Raw genomic sequence first — 23742 nt, 5'->3', positions numbered from 1 at the left:
TAAATGTACAGAAGCCCTTTGCAAAAGAAGAGACCAAGATTCTAAAATTCTTCCCAGTTTTCAAAATTAAGTCCTTTATAAGACCTTTGGACACATGATCTCATTGGTTTTCCACAAAACATTTTCCTGCATGTCTTTAGAGTTCCTAAATTAGATGATTAAAATGTAGTTGTACCCTTAACAATGATTAAAATTCTTCATAAAATACAATATATATTTTGAAACAACAGACTTATAATCTCTTAAATGTGTTCATGTTCTTGTTCTTTCTCAATTCTTATAAGATTAGATATACTCTAGTATGTATGTATCTACACAACACAAACACATAGAAAGAGAGAAAAGGAGAGGAATGAGGGGGCAAAAGATGAGAAGGCTAGGGAGGAAGAGATGGAACCGGAGCAGAGGGAGACAGAGAGGCAAGGAGAGGAGCAAGGCATGCTTATTATTTGATCACAGACATGTGCTTTTTCTAAACAGAAAACTTTAAAATAAATCTTTAAAATTTAAATAGACATAATATGAAAGAAACTATCCAAATTGTTTAGGGCTCTGTACACAGGACTTGATTGAATTTTATTTTCTCAGGTTTCAGACATTCTTCATGTTTTCTTGTGATCTGCTGTGGTTTCTAATAGGTTAACTCAGGAAATCACAGTGACTTCAGAGGTTTTCTAGTTGTTTCAGTGAGAAATATCAGGGATGGGACATTTTTCCCTCAACCCAATCTTCAGTTATATTACTCCAGTAAAAGTAAAGACCAAGCCTCCTAAATGGGAAGAACAGATAATCTCTTTCAAGTCAGTGCAGATCTGAATTAATTTGGTGGTGAATTTGGTGGTGAATGCACTATGTTGACTGCATCTGGGGGCTGGGGAAACCCAATACTTAAAAAAAAACTAACAGCTATGTAAACCCACAGTACTTGTATAATTTTTTTTTTAAAGTCTAACCAATACTGGGGAAAAGAATGTCATCTGAAATATAGAGGTAGCTTTCTCTATTTTATATGGTGTGCAAGCCATAATTTGTAAAGTATGCTTTAATGCCTCTTTGGTGCAATTTGAAGACTCAGGAACAGTATAGGAACAAAATAACCCTTACTTACCATTCCCTTTGTTAGATTAAGTTAGTTTCAGGTTGACCATGCAAAGAAGCAGATGGAAAGTATTTCGATATGGTCCCAAATTTTTCTTATTACATTTTAATAAAGCATGCAAGCCTAATTATACTAGGTATTTTTGAGATTAAATGAAATTGACACTAACTTTGAAATTGACACTAACTTTTTGATAGTTAAGACTCTTGCAAGCCTAGAATTAGTTATGCAAGTGATTGGTTAATTCAGTTAAGGCTGACATCTTTAACTAACATCAAATAGGAATTTCATTTCAGCTTCTAATCAAAATAGAGTCAGCAAAGTAAACAGGTTTATTTCTTTTTCTACTTATTTTGGTCCTGTTGAATGCATGAAAGCTATCAACTAATACATGCCCTTAAATAACCTTTCTTTTTTTAATTTTTTTATTTTTATATTCCCCATACAATTGCACCTCCCTTATTTTGACCCCAATCCCTCTTTTCGCTGCCACCCCCCACCCACAGTGTGTCTCTAGTTCATAGTTGTTTGTTGATTTTGATTTTTTCTTTCTTATAGTTACTCTTTTTCCTGGTCCTTTATTTAGGTTTTCTAGATTCCTGCTATGAGTGAGACCATCCGGTATTTTTCTTTTTCTTTCTGGCTGAGCATGAGCCCTTCCAGCTCCATCCATGTTGCTGCAAACTGCATGTGTTTATTTTTTTGATTTCTGAGTAATATTCCATTGTGTATATGTACCACATCTTCTTGATCCAGTCATCTACTTTTGGGCATTTCTTTCGGGCCTCCATTGGTGGCACAAGGGGTTAAGACGCAGCCTATGAGGTCATCTACAACCACTGCAGCACCAGTTAGATCCCCGGCCAGGGAGCTGACCCACATGGCACGGCAGACCGCTCTTGTCTCTCCTGCTGTTCCCCTCAGCAGTGGATTTCAGTCTGTCTGCCTGTTCTGTTCCCCACTCTGTCTCCAGTGAATCATCTCACCCCCTACACCTCTGGCCTGTACCTCAGTTCTTGTATGCATAAATAAATAAACCTTTAAAAAAAAACCCTTTTTTTCTTTTTTATTCTTTTGATAAATGTTCTTTTAGGCATTTATGAAAGTTTCTCTCTCCTTTTGCTTTTTCTTTTTTTCTTTTTTTTTTTTTTTTTTTTGTATTTTCGCAATATGTTTTAGTGGGCAGATCCATTCTGTCATTTTGATTTTATGACAATACCAGGGCTCAAATTATCATGACTATGTCTGATGGTCTGTGGGACAGCACTGTCCATGAAACTTACATTTCATGGACAGCAAATTTTGTTTGGTAGGCATGAACCCATTACATCTCACAGACTGTGCTGCCAACCATTTAAAATTAGTGCTTCACACAGTTCCCAGAGCCAGTACAAGAAACCATGAAGTAGAAGGTGAACCCTCTCATTTTACAGGGTTTAGCCCTTTAAAATATATCTCTGGGCCTCCGTGGTGGCGTAAGGGGTTAAGACACAACCTATGACATTATCTGCAGCCACTGCAGCACAAGTTCGATCCCCAGCCAGGGAGATACCCACATGGTGCAGCAGACCTCACCTGTCTCACCCGCTGCTCCCCTCAACAATGTATTTCGTCAGTCTGCCTGTTCTGTTCTCCACTCTGTCTCTGGTGAATTCTCTCACCCCCCCACACACACCTCTGGCCTGTACCCCAGTTCTTGTATGCATAAATAAATAAATATTTTTAAAAATGCACCCCCTATTCCCTATCCTTACTGTTCCACATGCATATATATTGTGTGTATTTGCATATATATGTATATATGTATATATAGGATATATAGATATATATTTATGCCTAAGTGGGATTCTATTGAGGAGAGTCATCTTTCTCCACTTGCAAGGAATATAATGTGCAATGTACATTTTAAATGTAACATTGAAAACTTCACATGCTCAGAGGCCTATGAACAATAATTATTTTAGATAAGAGTTTATGTTTTTGTTTGTGTTTTTTTTGGTAAACAAATAGAAACATAAAGTACAATGGCTTCATTTAACCATATTAGTGATCTATAAAGCACCCCAAGGGCCCTTAGAGCGACAAACCAGCTATATGACTGTAGCATTAGCACTCTGCACAGACACTCATAAGGGCATCATGTCGATCTCAGCAAAATAAGTATTTCATTTCAGGTATGCTTATGGCTATAGAGACATTCCTTTTATTTTAAACTATGAATTCTGAGCTCTCCATTTCATTTTCAACATTTAATTAGGCAAATTCAACAGAAGGATTAGTGGAATCATTTACACATTGTTTTCACACATTTCCTGTTAGCTTTCTAGAATATTACAATTGTCATACATTTTCAAATTTCAGAGGAAACACCCGTTTCTACTGGTTTTCAAGGTCAGCAGTAAGGTTGTGGTTTTCAAATAACATCTGGAAAGAAACTCAGAATAAGGGAAAACAAAATGGTAGACACCCAATTCCAGAGCCCTCGCTGTACAATGCCCTGGGTTTTAGGCCCCATCATAAGCCCAGATGTAGAAAGTTCTTAGTGGATTGCTAGTCATCTGGCCTTTAGCCAAAATAGCAGGAAAGTATTGTGTTGAATTCATATTCCAATAAAGTTTCGAGGTTTTTCTAATATTAGTACTCACCCCAGTGAAAATGATTATCATACTAGCAGAGAAACAGATTCAATATTCTCTCATCTATGAAGTTTTTTGTTGTCAGGTTGTTGGTATTTTTCACAGATTTAGTTACAAGATTGTCACTTCATTTTCCTGGGTTTTAGTTCAACTCTTCCCTTCCCATTGGAACTTCCTCAGTGGAAAATGGAGATGTTTCTTTATTTTTGAGCCTCACTTCCTGTTACAGACAGAACAGAGCCTCATCCACTCTATCGTCCTCAGAAGAACTCCAAGGACCAAGGTGTTCCAGGCCCTAATCCTCTGTTCCACGAAGGGCACTGGGCCCACTGACCACTTTTCCTGCTCCTGGGATCTGCAAGTACATACACCAACTCCAGAAGGACTCCCAGGGCCAAGGGGCATCTCCTTAGGGCTTTCCCTCACTGCCTTGTAGGGGAGAAAACTCTGCAAATATCGGTCACCCCAAAATATGTCTTTGACAAAAGGTTGATTTCATGGAAAGGGCTCTGAGGCTGGGTGGAGGTTGATTTTGAAAAAAAAAAAATATATATATATATATATTTATATGTATGTGTGTGTGTATAGATATATATATATAAACGTCTCTTTTTGAGGGCCCCCTCCCTTATTTCTTTTCAATGAAGAAGGCAGAATGCAAGTCTGCTTATCTTTCCTACTGTGCCTTCCTTGATAAACCTTCTAACTAAACTTCCACTTTCTCTCCCCCGAGTCTCTCCAGTCTTAGCTAAGTTATTTAAGATGGCATCTGTAGCAGGCTTAGTTGCTCAGTCATGCTGGGTCTCCTCCATGTGTACAGGAAGCAAAATGTTATTATTCAACTTTTTAATGTTTTCTCTTATCAACCTGTCTGATGCTTACTTGATTATTTGCCAGCCTAGAAGAATTCAGAGGGGCAGAGGATGATTTCCTTTGTGCCCCAACAACATATAGAGTGCTTATTATGTTATTATGTTATGTCATCATCTTTATCATCATCATCATCGTCATCGTTAAATGAAGCTATGTATACTGTTTCCATTTGTATAGAAGAAACACAAAATAACATGAATATTGAGCTGAAGAATCTGGGTATACGCTGGAGGCGCAGGGGTGAAGGAATTCACCAGAGACAGAAAACAAAAGGGGGGGTTCATTGAAATACACTGCTTAGAGGAGCAGCAGGCAAGACAGGAGAGGTCCTCTGCGCTGACAGAAGGTCCCGAAGCTCTATTTATACTCCAGGTGTCAGTAATGGGCTAAATATCTAGCCTTGGGTGGGTCCTGACTCACCATCTGGATCATCTGCTTAATGGCCCAGCTCCCATGGCTGTCCCAATTCCTCTTACCCATTCAAGTTTTCCAAACTTACCTGCTGGGCAAGGAGTGAGGACTTACTTTTTAGCCTTAGTAATGACACCATGACAATAATCTATAGTTTGGAGAATGATCTGTAGCCCATAGACCCATAAGAAGTTGAAGGTACACAGTCAGCGTGGAGTCTGGAATATAGTAAACACTCCATGATAGTTATCCATATAATCATAATTATTATTGCTGTGATAATTGTTCCTAAAATAAGCAGTTAAATCTTTTACCTTTTAAAAGTTTTACCAAATGTGTAAATAAGAAAAGTTGTAACAGTATAATGTAAAAAGGGGAGGTCTTATGTTCTCTGCTCTACCTAGTGAAGGGTGGAGCTGAGGATAAGCTAAAAACCACTTGGGAGAGAAGTCTTAGAACTGGAGGGGGCACATAGAACAGTGAGACACATGAAGAACAGCCTTGCTTGCTTCTCAGCCTGGGGCTTGCACAAGAAACTTGGGGGACATGAAAGAAGACACATGGGAGAGACAAGAGAGATACATGGGAAGACTGATAATGGCAGCCTTTATCTTGAACTGTACTTTGATTTGCTCCTTTCCTTCCACACTTTCCTGGTTTCTTCTGCCCCTTTCCTATAGTTCCCGGCAGAAGGTGCCTTAGACTTGTGGCAAGCTTTTTGGCCTCAATGGCCCTGCTTTGAGCCAAACCTGTTTGGCTGGCATTTATCCACAAGGATAGGTAATTTTGGGTATTTTACTGGAAACTGTTACCCATTCTTCTCTTTATTGAACACAAATTCTATTCAAGTTTTTTCTATTGAAGTTCTTACACACTAACAGTATGTCTTGTCTTTATGAGGCAGATGGCAGAAACTACTTACAGCATACAAGGTTTGGGGCTGCCAGGGTGCCCCTCATTCTGTCTTCTAACAAACTGACAAGTATAGGGAAATGACAAAAGTTTAAGAATCTTAAAATAATCTTTAGAAGTAATGAGTTCACTTTTCCTTGATCATTTATTTGTAAAAGTGGGGCTCACCAAAATACCCTTCTTCTGAGCCCTCTGTAGGGTAACAGTGCACCAAGTACCTAAATGAAAGCAAACCTGTGGATACCTTCTTTGGCAAATGAGCAATTCCTATCCTAGGAACCTGCAGTCTGGGTGATTTCCATTCTTCCGGGATTCTATTCAGCTTACTATGTATATTCCTTACTTTATTTAATTAATATACCTATTCTCATGTGAATAAAGTCTTGGAGAAGTAATAAAAATTTACATCCAATTGTTCAACTATCTTAAGACAGAGAGTCATTCAACTCAGGTCTTAATCACCTGATTTTTTTTTTAAAGATTTATTTATTAATGCATTCAAGAACTGGGGTACAGGCCAGAGGTGCAGGGGATGAAAGGATTCACCAGAGACAGAGTGGGGAGCAGAACAAGTTGATTGACGGAAATACACTGTTGTCTGGGGATGAAACTCATGCTGCAGTAGTTGCCGATAGCTTCACAGTGCTGATGCTTAAACCTTTGCACCACCAGGGAGGCCCCTGATTATTTTCTTAACCACAGAACTATTACGGAAGAAAGGAATGAGTTGTGGAAGCCATTCATATCTAACGGAGACTTAGGGTGAAACAGAGTACGCCTGTACCAGACAGCAGCACAGGGAATCACTCAAAAGAAAGCATGAAATACCTCATAGGAACCCTGGAATCAAAGCATCCACATCAAAGCCCTGTCCATTCAAAGACGAGACATTGTGGGTCTCTCAGGTATCGTTTACTTCCTTCAAAACCTGCTAATTTTTCCTTTATTGATGAAACTTCCTTCCAATATTATCAACCAGCATTATTTAGTAGTGAGGAATGAGACCAATCCACCAGGCTGGGATATCCAGGTAGGTTTTTAGGGAGAGGGGGACTGAGAGAGAGTTTGAAGACATGAGTTGGGAGAAGGGATAAGGAATCTCAGAACAACTGAAATATCCAATTAATATCCAGTGGATCTTCTGTGCTAGCTTCTTTGACACAAGGATATAGCATCAGTGAATCTTTGAGATTTTATATTTGGACTTTTTCTTCTACCAAAAGGAAGCATTAATTGACAATTATCTAGCTTGCAAAAAAAATGAAGAAGCAAATTGCAGTGGCTTAGTACTTATTTAATCTTCAAAGGCGAATTGTTAAAATTTATCCTTGAGACGTGTCTTAACTTGTGTATGGCATACCATACAGTAAGTTACAGACTCTCACTCAACCAGATAATTTCTTCACTTTGATTTTCCTTTTATGCAAAATAAAGATGAAAGATGCCCAGCTCGTCTATTTAATCACAATTTTGTTAGAAAATATGAAGAAAGAAAAATCTTCAATTTAGATCAAATTGACATAAAATATGCCCCACTAGGCTTGGAAATTGATGAAATAGGTTAAGAGGGTTAAGCATACTATTCAACAATTTCCTTTAGAAATCTTAGATGAAAAATTTCTCTCAAGTAAAATGATTCAATATAAGTATGAATTCCCTGAAGCTCTTGTCTATTAAATGTGTAAATATCATGATAGCATCTGTTTTCTCTAAATTTATAGTGTTTCTATAATTAGACAATTTGAAGTTACAAGAAAAGGAAAGTACATGGCGAAATAGTAAAAACTTTGCGAATTCCATTTTAATACTGTCACTGCTTTTTGGTAAACAAAATCTTCAACCTTTGTGACTTTAAGGTACATGTTGGTTTAAACAGTTCCAGTATCTTTCTTACACATAGGAAAAAGAAAAATCTGTCTCTCTAGCCACTTCTAAGCTCTCTTGTCCAGACCTTTATGTGTGGTTACTGTGGGCACAACAGGACTTAAGTTAGCACCTTTTATAAGTGAGTTTCTTAAAAAAAAAAAGTTATAGACTAAAGTCACCTTTTAGGTTTGCATCTCAGTAGGTTGATAAAAATGTTTTTGCTAGACTGTTTAGCCTAAAAATTTGCAATGGTCTTATTAGTTCCACTATGATATAATAATTCTTTAAACGTAAAAGGACTACTGAATCATTTCATTCAAGTCATAAAAGAGCATATAGTAAAATTAATAGAGCTTGTTTAGATATAGTGACCATATCAATCAAATGTTAATTATGCCTACATAATTTTTTTTGGTATATTCCTAGAAGCATAAGCGGGTGCCAAATAAATAAATAAATTATAAATACATTTTTTATCACGAGTGATGTCAAGACAATATAACAAAAAGAGAAAGAATCATGACAAATAGACATATCTCCAATACTTTTAAGAACCAACCAAACCTCAAATATTTTAAGAAAATAACAAGATAACAAGATTTTCTTACTAAGTATAGGTATTATCATAAAAGATATTAGATAGTTATTATAGTTTTTGGCTTTTACTCTGAAAGATCAAATTTCAGAATTTTGTTCATAACTTTCTCACATTCACATTTTTTGTTCTAGGTTTCTCACATTCTAATTCAATAAGCAGTCAAACCTCATTTAACACATTATCCAAGTCATGTATCAGAAACACAAATGACCTTATTAAAGAACAAGAACTAAAAACATTTTCAATTCCTGCTAAATAAATGTTAAATACGTTTAAATCAAATATTTTCTCAATACAGGATAATGCAGTCTAGAAGTTAGTATTAGATAAATTCATGCTTCTCCATATTGGTTTGATGATTTTATTAACCTGCAGCCAAGAAAAAAAAATCTGTTTGTCCAAATTATTTTTCTCAAAATCTATCAGAATTAGATTGGCCTGACTGATTTTGGTATGAAAAACTAGTAATAAAATAGAACAACTTTATTAAACTAACCTCATTCACTTGTTTTTTGTCCAGATGAAACACTTGACCAGAACTTGTAGAAGCAATTTCTTCATACACTTTATATCCAATATGACCCCTGTCATCACAATCTCCAGTGAGCACAAATACTACCTATCATTTTTTAAAAAAGAAGACAATTAAAAGATTTTTCAGAATTCAATATTTATTTATTCATTACATATTATGTGTCAACATAGAACTAGACAAGTTAACACACTACCCTCTCTGTATTCCTCCTTGTATCCATGCAGTTTATCAAAAGTTTGAAGTTCCTTTCACTATAGACGTGGAGCCTAAATTTGTCAACTTTGATTATGTGATGTGCTTGGGCAAGTAGCACAATGAAAAAGGCACCTTCTACAAATATGAGGCTAGACTGAAGAGATCCTCTGTGTATTTCTAGTTGATCTCGAGTGTTTCTGCCATGGGTGTGAGAAGTACATTTCTAAACTAGCCTACTGGTTTCATAAAGAGGCTGAGAAAACCCAAGAGGCAAAGATACAACAGTCCAGAGACCAGCACAGATGAATTAAACCCAGACTATTCTGTCTACACACAGATGAACAAGGCAGATCTAGATCAACAGTGTTCTGCAAACATGTGAGAAATAACTGTTTACTGTTTTAAGGCTGTGAGAAAACATGTTGCTAATTGATACAATGAGTAACTCTGATTAAGATTCCACCTATCAGGGGTCATTTGAAATTTAGGCCATTTTTAAGGCTCTTTTTTTGTCAATTATAAGGATAAGCACCTTAATTAAACACTTCTCTATTGAAAAACATGGCATTCATATGCTAGGTGCCAATAACACCTATATGACACCTACATATATGCATCAGTAAATGAAAACATTGATATTTGACACATAACAGGAAAGGAAGCCTCCCATTCTATATTCCTGACAGATGGGAATGTATGAGTGTTCATGCTACTTACTTGTGACTGTTTCTGTTGGATAAGCTGCAGCACCTCATGAGTGAGCCGATAATCCTTGGACCGAGCATCCGTGAAGACATAGATGAAAGAACCAGGAAGAGAAATTTCCAAGGCAATTTTTATGGCTCCAATACTCATTTCTGGACAATCACCACCACCCTGTTAAGGAGCAGAGTGCAAAAATGAAACTGTTCCATCAGCAGAAAAGAAAGAGCTATTTGAGTGAGAGCAAGTTGCCTTAGAAGCTTTAGAACCAAATAAGTTCTCTTCAATATTATTTGCTGTCAATTTGCCACCAGCATGTGGCAATTTGCACATGGCAATTTTTCACATCAGGCTTATTTTGCCACCAGCATGCAAGCACCCTGGCATAGCTCCAAGATCCCACATTTCTGCTCAAATGTCACCCACCAGAAAAGCCTTCTATGACTACATTTTATAAAGTACACCGCACTTGTCAACCCCTTCATATTTTCTATACTTGCTTTATTTTTCCTATGAACTCAATCTCCGTTGTCTTTTCTACTTGAATAAAGTCAACATATTTTCTGAAACAAAAATTGTCCTCACCCTAAGAGGAATTCTGGTCTCATTTATTTCCTTCAAAAATATAAAAATTTATAGCTACAATTGTGAGCATATTATATCTACAGTTTTACACATAATATTTTATTTTAGGAATATAATTTTTAAGTTTCTATGGGAGTAACATTAGTTTATAACATTACATAGGTCTCAGGTATACAACTTTATTTTTATTTTAAAGATTTATTTATTTATGCATACAAGAACCAGGGTATAGGCCAGATATGCGGGAGGGTGAGAGGATTGACTGGAGACAGAGCAAGGAACAGAACAGGCAGACTGACTGAAATACATTGCTGAGGGGAGCAGCGGGCAAGACAGGAGAGGTCTGCTGCACTATGTGGGTATCTCCCTGGTTGGCCAGAATCGAATCCACACTGCAGAGGCTGCAGAAAGCTTCACAATGCTGTGTTCAACTGCCTGCACCACCAGGGAAGCCCTATACAACTTTATAAATCAACATCTGTATATACTACATTACGTATACTACTAACGGTCTAATTCCATCCTTCACCATATAATTGACCCCTTTTACCCTGCTTCTATTTCCATGTCATCAACATATTTTAAGATCACAGGTTTTAATGACTACATAATATTCTATTAGGTCTACATCCCATAATTTTGTCACCATGTCTCTACTGATGAACATTAAGGTTCTTTCAAATTTTCCTCTATTATAAATATAAATACAAAATTATTCTAAGCATATATGACCTATATTATATCATGTCTGATTATTTTCCTATCATGAATGTTAATAACTATAGGGCCAAGGGAATGGTTTTTCAACCCATATGCTTTGAGCAATGAATAAGATTCTAGTTTATAAGGAGAGAAAACAAACAAATTAAAAGCAGGACAGCTTGGAGTCATGGGCAACCTTGAAGTAAAGGACTAAAGTCATTAAGGTGTGCAGCCAGCAGCATATTCAAAGAATAGGAAATAGTTTCATCAGAAACAGAATAATATCTGCAGAATTTAAGAATTAAGACCCCTTTCTCAAAAAGAAAATAGTAACTTGATGAAAAGGACAGGGTTTTATCTTTGAACTCTGAAAATCTATTTGGTTCTCCTATGGGGCTTTCTCCAGGCTCCAGCCTCAGATTCTCAGACACATATCCTGAGCACCCCAGATTCAATCAAGGTCCCAAGAAACAAAAATTAGAACTGTTTACATTGCAGTCTGGACAAATTAGAGAATCTTGTATTGGATCCCTCTCAAAATGTATAGCCTTTGAGTACTAGTCATTAAATGGGCTAGAAGAGAAGAGAAACTATTGTAAATTCCCTATTATAAATTGAGAGAGCCTTTAAATATTAAGTCACTTTCTTAGTGATAGGTACTGAAAACTATAGTAACTTGATTTTCAAATTTGAGATGATATAAGCTATAGATTCCCAGAAAGTTACTGAGTTATAAAACTCTTCTATATTTGTGGAACTTATCTCATATCCTCTATCACTTATGTGTATTTTTCATGCCTTTAGTTGAACAGGGAAGACTGCTCTCAATGATTTGTATACTTGTATCTTTAGATAAATTATCTCTCAAGCTTCAGTTTTCAATTTTTAATGGCCCATTACACATATACTCCTGGATGTTGTAAGGGTCTCCATAATTCAATGCATCTAAAATGGAACTCATTATATCGTTCTCCAACATGTTATCCCTATATTTGTTTGTTGATGTTACTATCTGCCTTAACATTCAGGTTCCAAACCTGAATCATCACTGACTCCTCCTATATCCTTCACCTAAGCACTGGTCACACCATATTCCTTCTACTCCTAAGATGAATCTGTCCCTTCCCTTCCTCTTCCTACAATGCACTCTTCTTACTGTTGATTTCATTACAAGTATAAGCTCCTATCTAATCTTCTGCTCCTTCTATTACCAAACTTTATTTTCCCCTGTAGTAAAGACATATAAATATATCATATATTCCTACTTAAAATCCTTCACTAACAACTTGTGTTGGATCAAATTATCTTCCTATTTTCTATCTCCTGTTGCTCTCTCTCCACAAGTTGTTTTGTTTCTGCTGAAACTATTTCCTGTTCTTTGAATATGCTGCTGGCTGCACACCTTAATGACTTTAGTCCTTCCATTCAAGTGATTTTTCTACTACTTTGTATCTACTCTTAAACATTTCTCACAAATCTAGATTTTTCCATTTTCTATAAGCTTTTGAAGGCAGAAACTGCTTTGCTGTGTCTTTGAACCCTCAGGTCATAGTATTTGCCAGCATAAAAAAATCACTGAGTAAATATTTGTCAAATTAGACTTTTTTTGGTCAAAAGTTGAGATAATCTGCTTTCCTCTCTTTAAAACTTTCTCTTTTCTTCCAGTCAGTCATACTTCCTTGCTCTACAGATGTACTGTTATACCCTTTACTCTTTAATGATCCATAAAATAATTTCCTTTGTGTAATGGTTATTTGGGGAATTATCTCATGCAACAAATACCCTCACTGAGCACCTGTGTGCTAGGAATGTGGGAAAGAGATACTGGGCACATTAGTAATTTTAGTCTGTTGTGTGGGAATAATTTTTACTTTGTCCACCTTTGCATATTTATAATGGATATTTGGGTTTATGCAAAAAGTTTAAATTACTGATGTATTTTTAAAAGTTTAAACAAAAATACTCCTCTATGCTCATATTGTACAACTGATTATGAATCATGATATGAATCATGAAATAATTTATCCATTCCCCAAACAGTTGCTGAACATAATTGACTGAAATTTAAATTAGGAAATGAAAGAAGTATTAATTTTATATTTTATATTGATGACATGTTAAAACATCTTGGATACATTGGGTTAAATGGATTTTTTAAATTAATTTCAACTTTTAAAAAATGACTTATGTGGCTCATATATTTTTGTTGGACAGCACTGCTTCAGAATGATATGCTTGGCTTAATAACCTAGATTTTATTCTAGATTAATATCTACAAAGTAGATGCATTGACCCAAACATTCTCCACGAACTTTATTTCCTATCAGAAGTTATTAGAAACAAAAATTCAAGTTGCTTTAATCTACTAAAGGTCAGGAATCAAGATACGATCTACCTAAAAAAACTACAGATTATTGATTTTGGTTAAATATTGTACAAATTTTATAAATAAAGTTTTCATATTTATACATAGCTATACAAATTATAATTCTATTGATGGTTATAACTTACTAAGTTGTGAAAGGCACTTCAGATAGAAAAAATCAATACTGGGGCCTCCCTGGTGGTGCAAAGGGCTAAGCACAGCACTATGAAGCTATCCATAGCCTCTGCAGGATGAGTTTGATACCCAGCCAGCCAAGGAGCTCCCCACATGGCGCACCTGACCTCACCTGCCACACCCACTGCTCCTCTCAGCAGTGTATTTTAGTCAGTCTGCCTGTTCTGCTCTCCTCTCTGTCTCTGGTGAATCCTCTCACCCCCTGCACCTCTGGCCTGCACCCCAGCTCTTGTATGCATAAATAAATAAATCTTAAAAAAAAAAGAAAAAGTAAAAAGAAATACTGAAAAAGCAGAATTATGTCACCTTTCACAGTCATACACACACACACACCCCCCCAGGATTTAACCCACATGTTTGTTATAGTGTTCCCCAAATTAGCAACTGATGTCTGATTTTTAAATGTAGCCAAAAAAGAGAACTGGTAAATATCCATGCTTATATATGAATCTGGCAAAGTCAGATACATTAGGTTGATTTGTGTCAAACTCATGTGGTATTTTAAATTTGAGGGCAAGGGATTGTGGTTAAAACTATAAAAATGAAGTACTTTAAGTTTTAAGGCCAAAGTTAAAAAAAAATAACACTAAAAGTATTCTTTTTTGTTTTGACCTGAATACCAAATAGGAAAAAAGGGAAAATTACATACCATAAAACATCCTATGATGGAGAAATTTGGAATTGATGAAGTTGAATCTATGAAAAGCCTCATTAATTTAATTCTTCTACTTGTAATAAGGCACTCTACTTATAAGAGCTTAGTGGATGGCTCCCTTGAGACAGTATTGTCACATACACTGTGTTATTCTCCATCAACAGATGATGTAGGTATCATTTTTGGCACATTTTATTTCAAACAGGGCATCTGGGATCACATAGCTAGTAGGTAAAGAGGAGAGATTTTAACTCATTTCTGTCTGGCCTAAGGGTTCATGGAAAATCCAGTGAGGGCTTTTATTATCTTTATCAATTTCTGTGGCTGCAAGCAAGTAGCTTGTCAGGGACATTACAAAAGCAGAGGAAGCTATTCCTATCCTTCCAGATGTCCATAGAATATTGTTCATTTTTCTATTGTAGCATTTCCTACATTGTGTCATAATTTATTTTTTCCTAGATCTTTGTTTGTCAAGTAATTTAGCAAGGGCTTCATTGTTGTTTAATAAATAAACAGATCGATGAATGAAAAGTAAGTAAATAAGTGAGTGAGATTGTGCAAAGAATCTTTATTTTTTTATTATACTTACTTATTTTCTTACATCACTGTTAATTTGAGCAAGGAATCTTGAAACAATCCATAAGCACTGTTGTTATAACTAACCTGAGCTTTACGCAAGCCTACTCCATCTCATTTCCTGTGATGTAATTCCAAAGCTAAGTCCCCTAAAAGTATGAATGTCAAAAGTTTCTCTTTAACCAACAATAATATATATAATATGTATATAATAATAATAATATGTATGATGTGTGTGTTATATTCGGTGGAATATAAAACTAATTCCTCCCATGTCCCATATCTCTCAGTCTCTGTTTTGTCTCTTGGTCTCTCTCTTTCATCCTGGCATGCAGTCAGGTTTAATACTTAACAAAAGAAAACAAACACAGCTATGTAAATGTATCCCTCCAAACCACATAAATCTGCACACACATGAAAATGAAAGGTGTGAGAGAGTTGAAGTGCATAATGCATTGAATTAAATAATTCCCTAAATGCATACAAGAAGGGTCTGACTTTGTTAACTTTGAGTTTTTATTTGAACACTAAAACATAATTAATTGGTACCAGTAGGCACATTCTTGCTCAGTATTTTGATATTCATCTTAGCTCTACAATTCTACTGATGGTAACTATCTACTAAGTTGCCAAGACATTTCAGAGAGAAAAGAATTTGTGTTGAAAAAACAGAAACATCTGACCTTTCACAGTAAATGTTGCTCCTGGAATTAAAGGAAAAAATTATCTGTAACCTCAGAGTTACAGTGATATTTACGTAAAAAAAATAAATTCCTGGAAAGCAGTATTAAATAAGAATAAATAGAAACCCTATCAGTCAAGGGAGTAATAAAACATAGATAAAGGTGCCATCTTTTCTAAATACAAGAGTGTGGGAGTGGCACTAGAATAAATTGAACCTTTAAACCTTGAGAGGAGCCGGTGAAAAATGAGGTCCCTGTCCAAAACCTAATGGGAAAATGTTCTTCAAACAAGGGATCAGAGAACAGGGAACACACTAATCTTGGAACAAGCATTTGCCTGGGCCTGCTCTTTCTCTTCTATTAACCCATTTCAATTCATCTATTCTCATCATCTATTTTCAATGAACTAGTGTTTACGCCAGTTGTTTTCCAGGTATGCCTAACTAAGCAATCAGAAAATGAGACTTCACTGGTAGGCTGAGACTTCACTGAGTCTAAAAGAATCTGTACTGGCATTGACAAACAGTACATCCTACTAAACCTGGTTTCAAAGTCAGACTGTATTCTTTTCACATGAAACACCCATTTCTTGAAATGCCTTATGTGTTTAACTTGCCCTTTACCTATAAAACTTTAGGAATGAAACTCAGTTGCAAGCTGAGCAAATGTTACAACCCTCAGTCCTCTTTCTTAAAACAATCCTCAGTTCTTTTTCTTAAAATACAGTTTTGCGATCCTATGACCAAGAAAACAGAATGTACATGTGGAAATCATTAGCCTGAATTGAATCTAATTTAAAGTTGCATCCAGGCAAGTATAAAATAAATCAGAATGACTACAGAGTCCTAGCTTCTCAGTGACATGTGCTGGGCTTCAACATTCATAGAAAATATGGAAAGATATACTACTACAGAGCTTTTCAGGGCCCAAAACTAAGATTTCCATAATTAACAACAAAAATGTTACAACCCAGGGATCCTGCTATGACACTCTTTACAGTGATCACCAAACAAGCTTTAAGAAGGTGGAATCCAAGCCAAAGCATCAGAGAACCGCTGACCTCCAGTCCAGATGCATTAAAGGTGAACATTTACAACCATTTCCAGGCTTTCACACAATCACCTGTCGGCAGTAAGGCTCTAACTCTTTAGCAATTGATCTTTTCACTTGGGCATTCTTTCATGTTGGATCTTTGAAGGAGATGCAGTTCCCTTCAATTCAAGCAATCATAAACATACAATGTGTAGCAGGCACTCAATATTTTCATTAATAAACCAGAAAATAATGAGCCTTCATATTTTAAAACATTGCAAAAATTTCATAATTCACATGAATTATAATGGGCCATGGTCCCTTCAAGAGACTGCATGAAGGCAACCATGCATAACAAAATATCATGTTATAGCTTCTAATTATGAAAAGATGTGGAAGTACACAGGGTTAATACTAGGCAAAAATGGGAAGCCAAGAAATGATGTCTTGGTATTCTCAGTCTCCAATTCAATACTTCTCTACTTCTTTTTTAAATTTTATGTATGTATGTATGTATGTATGTATGTATGTATGTATTTATTTATTTATTTATTTATAATTGTTCATTTTTGTACAATGTTTGATTTCACCCCTCAGATGTAATCTCCATAAAATCCCCACCACCAAATCACCCATAGTCTCTTGTGCTCTTCCCTCCCCTGTTTTGGCCCCTGACCCCACCCCTCCCCTACTGTATGTATCAATTTATAGTTTGCTTGGAAATTTTGTCTTCTTTTTTTCTGACCCCTTGTTGAGTTTCCCTATATTCCTCCTGTAAGTGAAACCATCTGATATTTTTCTTTTCCCTTCTGACTTATTTCACTGAGCATAATCCCAGCTTCCTCCATGTTGCTGTGAGTAGCATGAGTTTATCTTTTTTGATTGCTGAGTAGTAACTCCTCTTTCCCCTTCAAGTACTCTACCATTTTACTGTGACCTCTTTTCCCCTCAAATGAATACATTATCCTGCTGCTTTATTGGGATAGATTCCTGGTCTGTCCTAACAGATGGCTCTTCTGTTTACTTGGGAAGAATGAGGCAGGAGGAGACAGGCTGAGGGTCTAAGGATGTCCAGATGGCCAATCAGCAGCTTACTCAAGGACTAGGCCTTTACTCCATTTGTCCTTCCTCTGGGCAGGCTTCCTTTCTCCCCATCCCCCCTCTCCTAGGAAGTATCTCCCTCTTTCTTCTCCACTGCTCAGCTGCCTGCCCACTAAAATCTTCTGACAATCTATTCCGACATTCACATATGGAGCATATTTGCTATTAACCTCATCATTGATTAGTTAAAGGATATTGCAGTACTGTGACTTTCATTTAATGTGATAAAATATTATCTTATGCAATTGTGTCTTGGGAAAAAAATCAATACAAAGCATTTTACTAATTAAATCATTATCATTTATGAGAGAAGTTTAAGACAGACAAAGTTCATGTGTCAAATCTTGGTGAACTAAGTACTAGATTATCCCAAATGAGGGGGAAATACACACACACATACACACACACACGACAAATGAGGATTCTTGAAAGTCAATGTGAATATAGGAGGATAGAGGCCTGTTTTGCATGGGATGAATTCAGGCATCATAGATCAGTTATTCCTCTTGTTCAACATCATTTTGTCTCATATATTTACCCTGCAATGAATTGCTTATTTACCTTTAAGAACATCCCCACATGTGCACACTTGTAAAGAAAATTAAGAAATTTCCCATCAAAATCCACATCCTCCCATATTAACCAGCTATATATCCTGCTCTGAAAAAGCCTAATAGTCAGCATATCCTTCTAAACTCTGTCCTATGTCCTTTGAAGTATATACCAACGATTATAAAGAAATCAACCAGTTATTTGCTTCTTGAAAGTCAATGTGAATATAGGAGGATAGGGGCCTGTTTTGCATGGGATGAATTCAGGCATCATAGATCAGTTAACAATCATAGATCCCAGGATGGATGGCAAGAAAGAGCCAAGCATTCCCCCCAGTGCCTCTACTCTCCTATCTCAGTTCCATCTTTCACTCCTGAAGGATATAAGATAATTTTTCTCTAGATAATCTAGCAGCAAACTATAGTTTTACTAGCTTCAGATTCCAAGTTTCAACTCTAACAATAAAAATAATCAAAACCTATAAATATGCATACAGTATAAATATTATCTTTCTGTCTCTTAAAATGCTCCTCGTTGTGTTTCTTTGAGGTGTTTGTGAGGTCACACCTAAATAAGTTAAAACACTAAGTAGCAAGAATATGTGGAGGAAAGGAAGTAGCTTTTTATTTATAATAACATTGTCACTTGCTATTTTGAAATTTTAGGTGCACCAATCATTCAGTGACCGGAGTTAGAAGTGGAAGCTAAAATCTTGAAACAAATGTACTTCATTGAGGATGAGACCAGCCCCAGACTTGCATCTGTCTTTAATCCTCTACTGCCCTACTTTCAAATAAAACACAAAGAGAGATTATATAAATAAGTTAATTTGATTAGATTAATAAGGTTACTTAAACCAATATTTAGAAGGAAAGTAGCAAAGTGATAAAGGAAACTGACTTTGGCATTAAATACTTCCAGTTTTGCTACTTGCCAGACTGGTGACCTAAGACAGGTTGAGAAATTAATCTCAACACTTGAGTATCATTTGTAAAATGCAACAGAAATATTTGTGTGAGCTTGAACTAAAGTAATGATATTTAAAATACTTTCAAAGCCTTTTAAAAGGTACACATTCCACGATTATTGCTCCTTTATGGTAGAAACATTTAGTGATTATTTCCCTTATAAGAATTTAGAATGCTAGTAGTAGTAGTAACAGTAGTATTAATGGCTAACACATACTGAACTCTGATTTGGATCCAGAAACTAGTTCTACTGTTCTGGAAGCTTTTATATATAATGTGAGTTAGACTCTTATCTTCCTAGACAGACATGTATATGTCATTTGTAAATCAAATGCATTAAGATAAACTTAAATGGAAATAAAACCTGCTTTCTGAAGCTGAATCATGTTCATTGAAAAATGAAAATCACATCTCTTACAGCTCTACTCTACCTACATGCTGACATAAAATCCCTCCCCTTTTCTTTCAAGTCAATTTTTTTATTTTTCTTTCTTAATTTTTTTGTTTTATATCAGTTTGATTATTTTCATTCGTTTAGGATTCATTAGAAATCTAGAGCATATGTAATATGCTTTCATGCCCTTTATCCTTGTATTTTAAAGAACAAAAAACATAACAGCATGTGTAACAAAAAACACATAACAACTTTTACATGATAGCATAGTTTAGGACACTAGAAATTAGATAAAGCATATACAAAGTTGGCAGAGGAAAATATTCTGAAATCACCATTATCATATCCCCTTCTTTTTCACAGTTATTGCCTATCTGGCTGTGGTTTTTCATGGATTTAATTCTAACATCAACTGCTAGGACTTTTCTACAGCAAAATATTTTCCCCCAATCTTCGTCTGTTACAGTTTAAATCCAGTGTTCTGTTTCTGTTAAAGAATGACAATAACTGGGTCTTAGTCTTCTTCATAACTTTATCTTATTGCTATGTGATAATGCTGTTCCACATATTTTTAATTTTAATCTTCCTTTTTAAAAATTAAATTACTGAATCTTCACAAAGGAAAATCAAATTACATGTGAAGCTTCTCAGTTTGGGGGGAACAACTATCTATATAAAAGTTAGAACTATAATTCCATTATTATAGAAATATCTTCTATTTTTTACATTTCAAATGTTTGACTAATGTGTTTTTTGTTCTTTAAAATACAAGGATAAAAGGCTTGAAAGCATATTACTGCCAACACCATTTTCTAAAAATCAACAAACTTTATAGCTTCTTATAAAGAATGTGACCCGAGGCAGGGCTTTGCACTGATATTTACAAGGATATTAATTCCCAAAGCTCTATGTGATTTGAATACCATTTGTTCTCATTTGTCTTCCCTTCTTTTCCCCAAGAGAAATCTCAGTTGCTTTTCAAGTTTTTTCTCTGTATTCCAGATAAAAGAGGATAAATCACAATAAAATTAATGTTCTAAATTTAATGATTTAAGTTTAGTGGGTTTTGGCTACATTTTTCTTAGAAAAATTTAAATTACTTTTCCTCAAGTTAATTCCATATCTCTGTAAGAAAAACAGCTGAGCCTAGTGTAATGTTAGTGGGTGATTAATTTATTTCAAACTGAATTTTCTTGTTTTCAAAACTATTACAAATATGAAAGGGATATTTTTAAAGTTTTTTTGTTTTTTAATCCAAGTTGGTTTTAACAGGACTGCAATCTAATGCTTTTGATATCAGTGACTTTGAGGAAGTTATTAGAAATGACAGGAAGGGAATTAAATAAGTGTACCTTGCGCTATTTTATGAAATTTTGGAAGCTTATTGTCTCGATTTATGAAATAACAAAATATTCTCCAAGCCAACACACAAAAAAAAACATATTCCTTTTTTTCAATAAGTTTTTAAAAAATATTTATTTATGCATACAAGAGCTGGCATATAGGCCAGAGGTGTGTGTGTATGGGGGGTGGTGAGAGGATTCACCAGAGACAGAGAGGGAACAGAACAGGCAGATCGACTGAAATACACTGCTGAGGGGAGCAGTGGGCAAGGCAGGAGAGGTCTGCTGCACCATGTGGGTTTCTCTCTGGCTGGCCGGGGATCGAACTCGTGCCACAGAGGCTACGATTGCTTCATAGTGCGGTGTTCAACCCCTTGCACCACCAGGGAGGCCCAAAACATATTCTTTAAACTAGATGTTAAGTAATATAATCTAAAGTCTTTTCATGTTTAACCCTTACTTAATGAAAATTTTTGCCATTAATTTAAAAAAAGAATTCACTAGAAATTTTGAAAATAAAAACACTTTCATGGTATCCTCCATGCCTAGAACAGTGCCCAATGTCAAATGAAGGGCAAAGTAAATATTTGATTTCTTCCCAGGCTAGTTGTTCTACATCCTCTTGGATCCCCAAACAATGCAAAAAAAAAAAAAAAAAAAAATCTCTTGAAGTCAGCCCAGAGGAAACCACCAGAGAAATGGACACCAGCTTCCATTCCAGGGGAGAAAGAAAGATTATTTTCCTAAACAGAGATGCTACATGACCCTATGGAGTCATCGGTATCAGATTCCATTTCAGAGGGTGGGAAGGGAGGGCCCTGGTTAGGGAATCAATGCAGTATGAGTCAGAAGTTAGGATCCTCCACCCCGGAGACAAATGGAGCAAAGAGAGTAGGGCACTCCCTGAAGATCTTTGAGAACAAAAGAAAGGGAGAGGCAGGAAATCAGGAAGGGCCCATGCCAAGTCTTATTGAGAATATAGGTACTTTCATTCTGGCCAGATATCCAAGAATATAATTTGGCTCTAATCTTGCAAATAAATAAATAAATGAGTACAGTAAATCCCTTCCTAATATTCTATCAGAAATGTTTATGTCTTTGCCCTTCTAAATATCTATGTAATGAAAATGCATTAGGCTTTTAAGGCATCTTTTATAATATCAAGTAATATTTAAATTATATTTGATATATTTTGTTGTTCAATTTTGACTGTTATATATTTTTTTAATTTTTATAAATTTTATTTTTATATTCTCCATACAATTGCAACCCCCTTATTTTGACCCCAATCCCTCCCCTCCCCGCCCCCCACCTCTCATAGAGTGTCTCTGGTTCATAGTTTTTGTTGATTTTGATTTTCACTTTCTTATAGTTATTCATTTTCCTGGTCCCTCATTTAAGTTTTCTAGATTCCTGCTATGAGTGAGACCATCCAGTATTTTTCTTTTTCTTTCTGGCTTATTTTGCTGAGCATGATCCCTTCCAGCACCATCCGTGTTGCTGCAAATTGCATGTGTTTATCTTTTTTGATTGCTGAGTAATATTCCATGGTGTATTTTTAAAAGAAGTCACCCTCAGGGCCTCTTTGGTGGTGCAGCGGTTGAGTGCTGGGCTGCGAGGCTGCCCGCAGCCTCTGCAGCGCAGGTTCATTCCCCAGCCGCCGGCGAGGGTCCCACAAAAAAAAAAAGGAAGTCACCCTCAAATAATATTTTATTCAATAGTCATTTAAGTCCACTCTGTTGCAGATGCTGGCTCATTCCACAGGATCAGAGGCTCAGTGAGAGGACAAGGCATTTGCCATTCAGTTCCCAGTAGAACGGGAGAACATAAACAATTGAACAATCAGGCCAATATAATTTCTAATTTAGTGTGATCCATGTACAGGATAGAAATTGCTTGTATGCATAAATAAATCAATCTTTAAAAAAAGGATAGTTAGTATTTGCAAGAGAATTTGAGAAAAAATAGAATATTGTTCATTTTGTTTTGGTTTTGATGGTTTGGTTTGTTGGGATTTGTTTGATTTTTGGAGAGACTTGATCATATTTAAAAATAAATGAGAATTTTCACACAGTTGAGAGAAATAATCTGATAGTGTTAAGATCCTAAGAAAGCCAAGGAGTTGAGATTAAGTAGGGTACTGGATCTATGTTGAGATCAAGTAGGGTACTGGATTACAAGCTAGGTATGAGGAAATAGGTGGCTTCCATTTTTTGTGACTGTGAAACAGTAAGTGAAATCAGAGTAGAAAGTTTGCTGAAATAGAACAAAGTGAAAGTGATGGAATGGAGATTTAAGAAGAATGAAAGAAAAGTTGTCACTGGGAAAATGGGAGATTTAATTGACCAATGTACTACAGTGGGAACACAGGAGTATGAAGATTCCAGTTGAGATAAATTATTATGCATTTACAGTGGAATCAACCTGCCATATTGGGAGATATCAACAGCACTTGGTCACTGGTGGATGGACATGAGTAATAAAGATATATAGGGTCATTAGGAAATGAGGTTTTTCCTTTTGGAAAAAAAGGCAATGAACAAAGAAGAAAATAAGAGTGTTTTTGAAATGACAGGACTCTGAGCTAGATTAAAGTGCAAGAGAGGGGAGATGGGATAGTTTGGGTTAATAGACTGCAGAATTTGATGAAGGTGAAGGAGCAGTTATAGTGTAAGAAGTTGCACCAACAAACCTGGTGGGACAGATGCTTCTTGCTGGAAACTAAGCTGCTAGAATTAACAATTTGAGCAATGGAGTGGACTGA

At 35.8% G+C, this 23742-nt stretch overlaps 1 protein-coding gene across 2 annotated transcripts in view; it reads right to left on the bottom strand.

The window, feature by feature from the left end:
- HMCN1 (hemicentin 1) overlaps positions 1–23742 on the bottom strand; it is a 508306-nt gene that overhangs the window by 369966 nt on the left and 114598 nt on the right. For both annotated transcript variants that reach the window (XM_037506314.2, XM_054693419.1), the window contains exons 3-4: positions 9843–10001; positions 8892–9014 (exon numbers count right to left, since the gene is read on the bottom strand). In XM_037506314.2, the coding sequence (XP_037362211.1) occupies positions 8892–9014; positions 9843–10001 (282 nt within the window). The remainder of the gene's footprint in view (positions 1–8891; positions 9015–9842; positions 10002–23742) is intronic.

The sequence above is a fragment of the Talpa occidentalis genome, unplaced genomic scaffold, assembly GCF_014898055.3.
Source record: "Talpa occidentalis isolate TD23 unplaced genomic scaffold, MPIMG_talOcc4v2.1 talOcc4.12, whole genome shotgun sequence".
Lineage (NCBI taxonomy): Eukaryota > Metazoa > Chordata > Mammalia > Eulipotyphla > Talpidae > Talpa > Talpa occidentalis.
The sequence above is the reverse complement of the archived record's forward strand: the minus strand, read 5'-3'. Positions and strand labels throughout refer to the sequence as shown.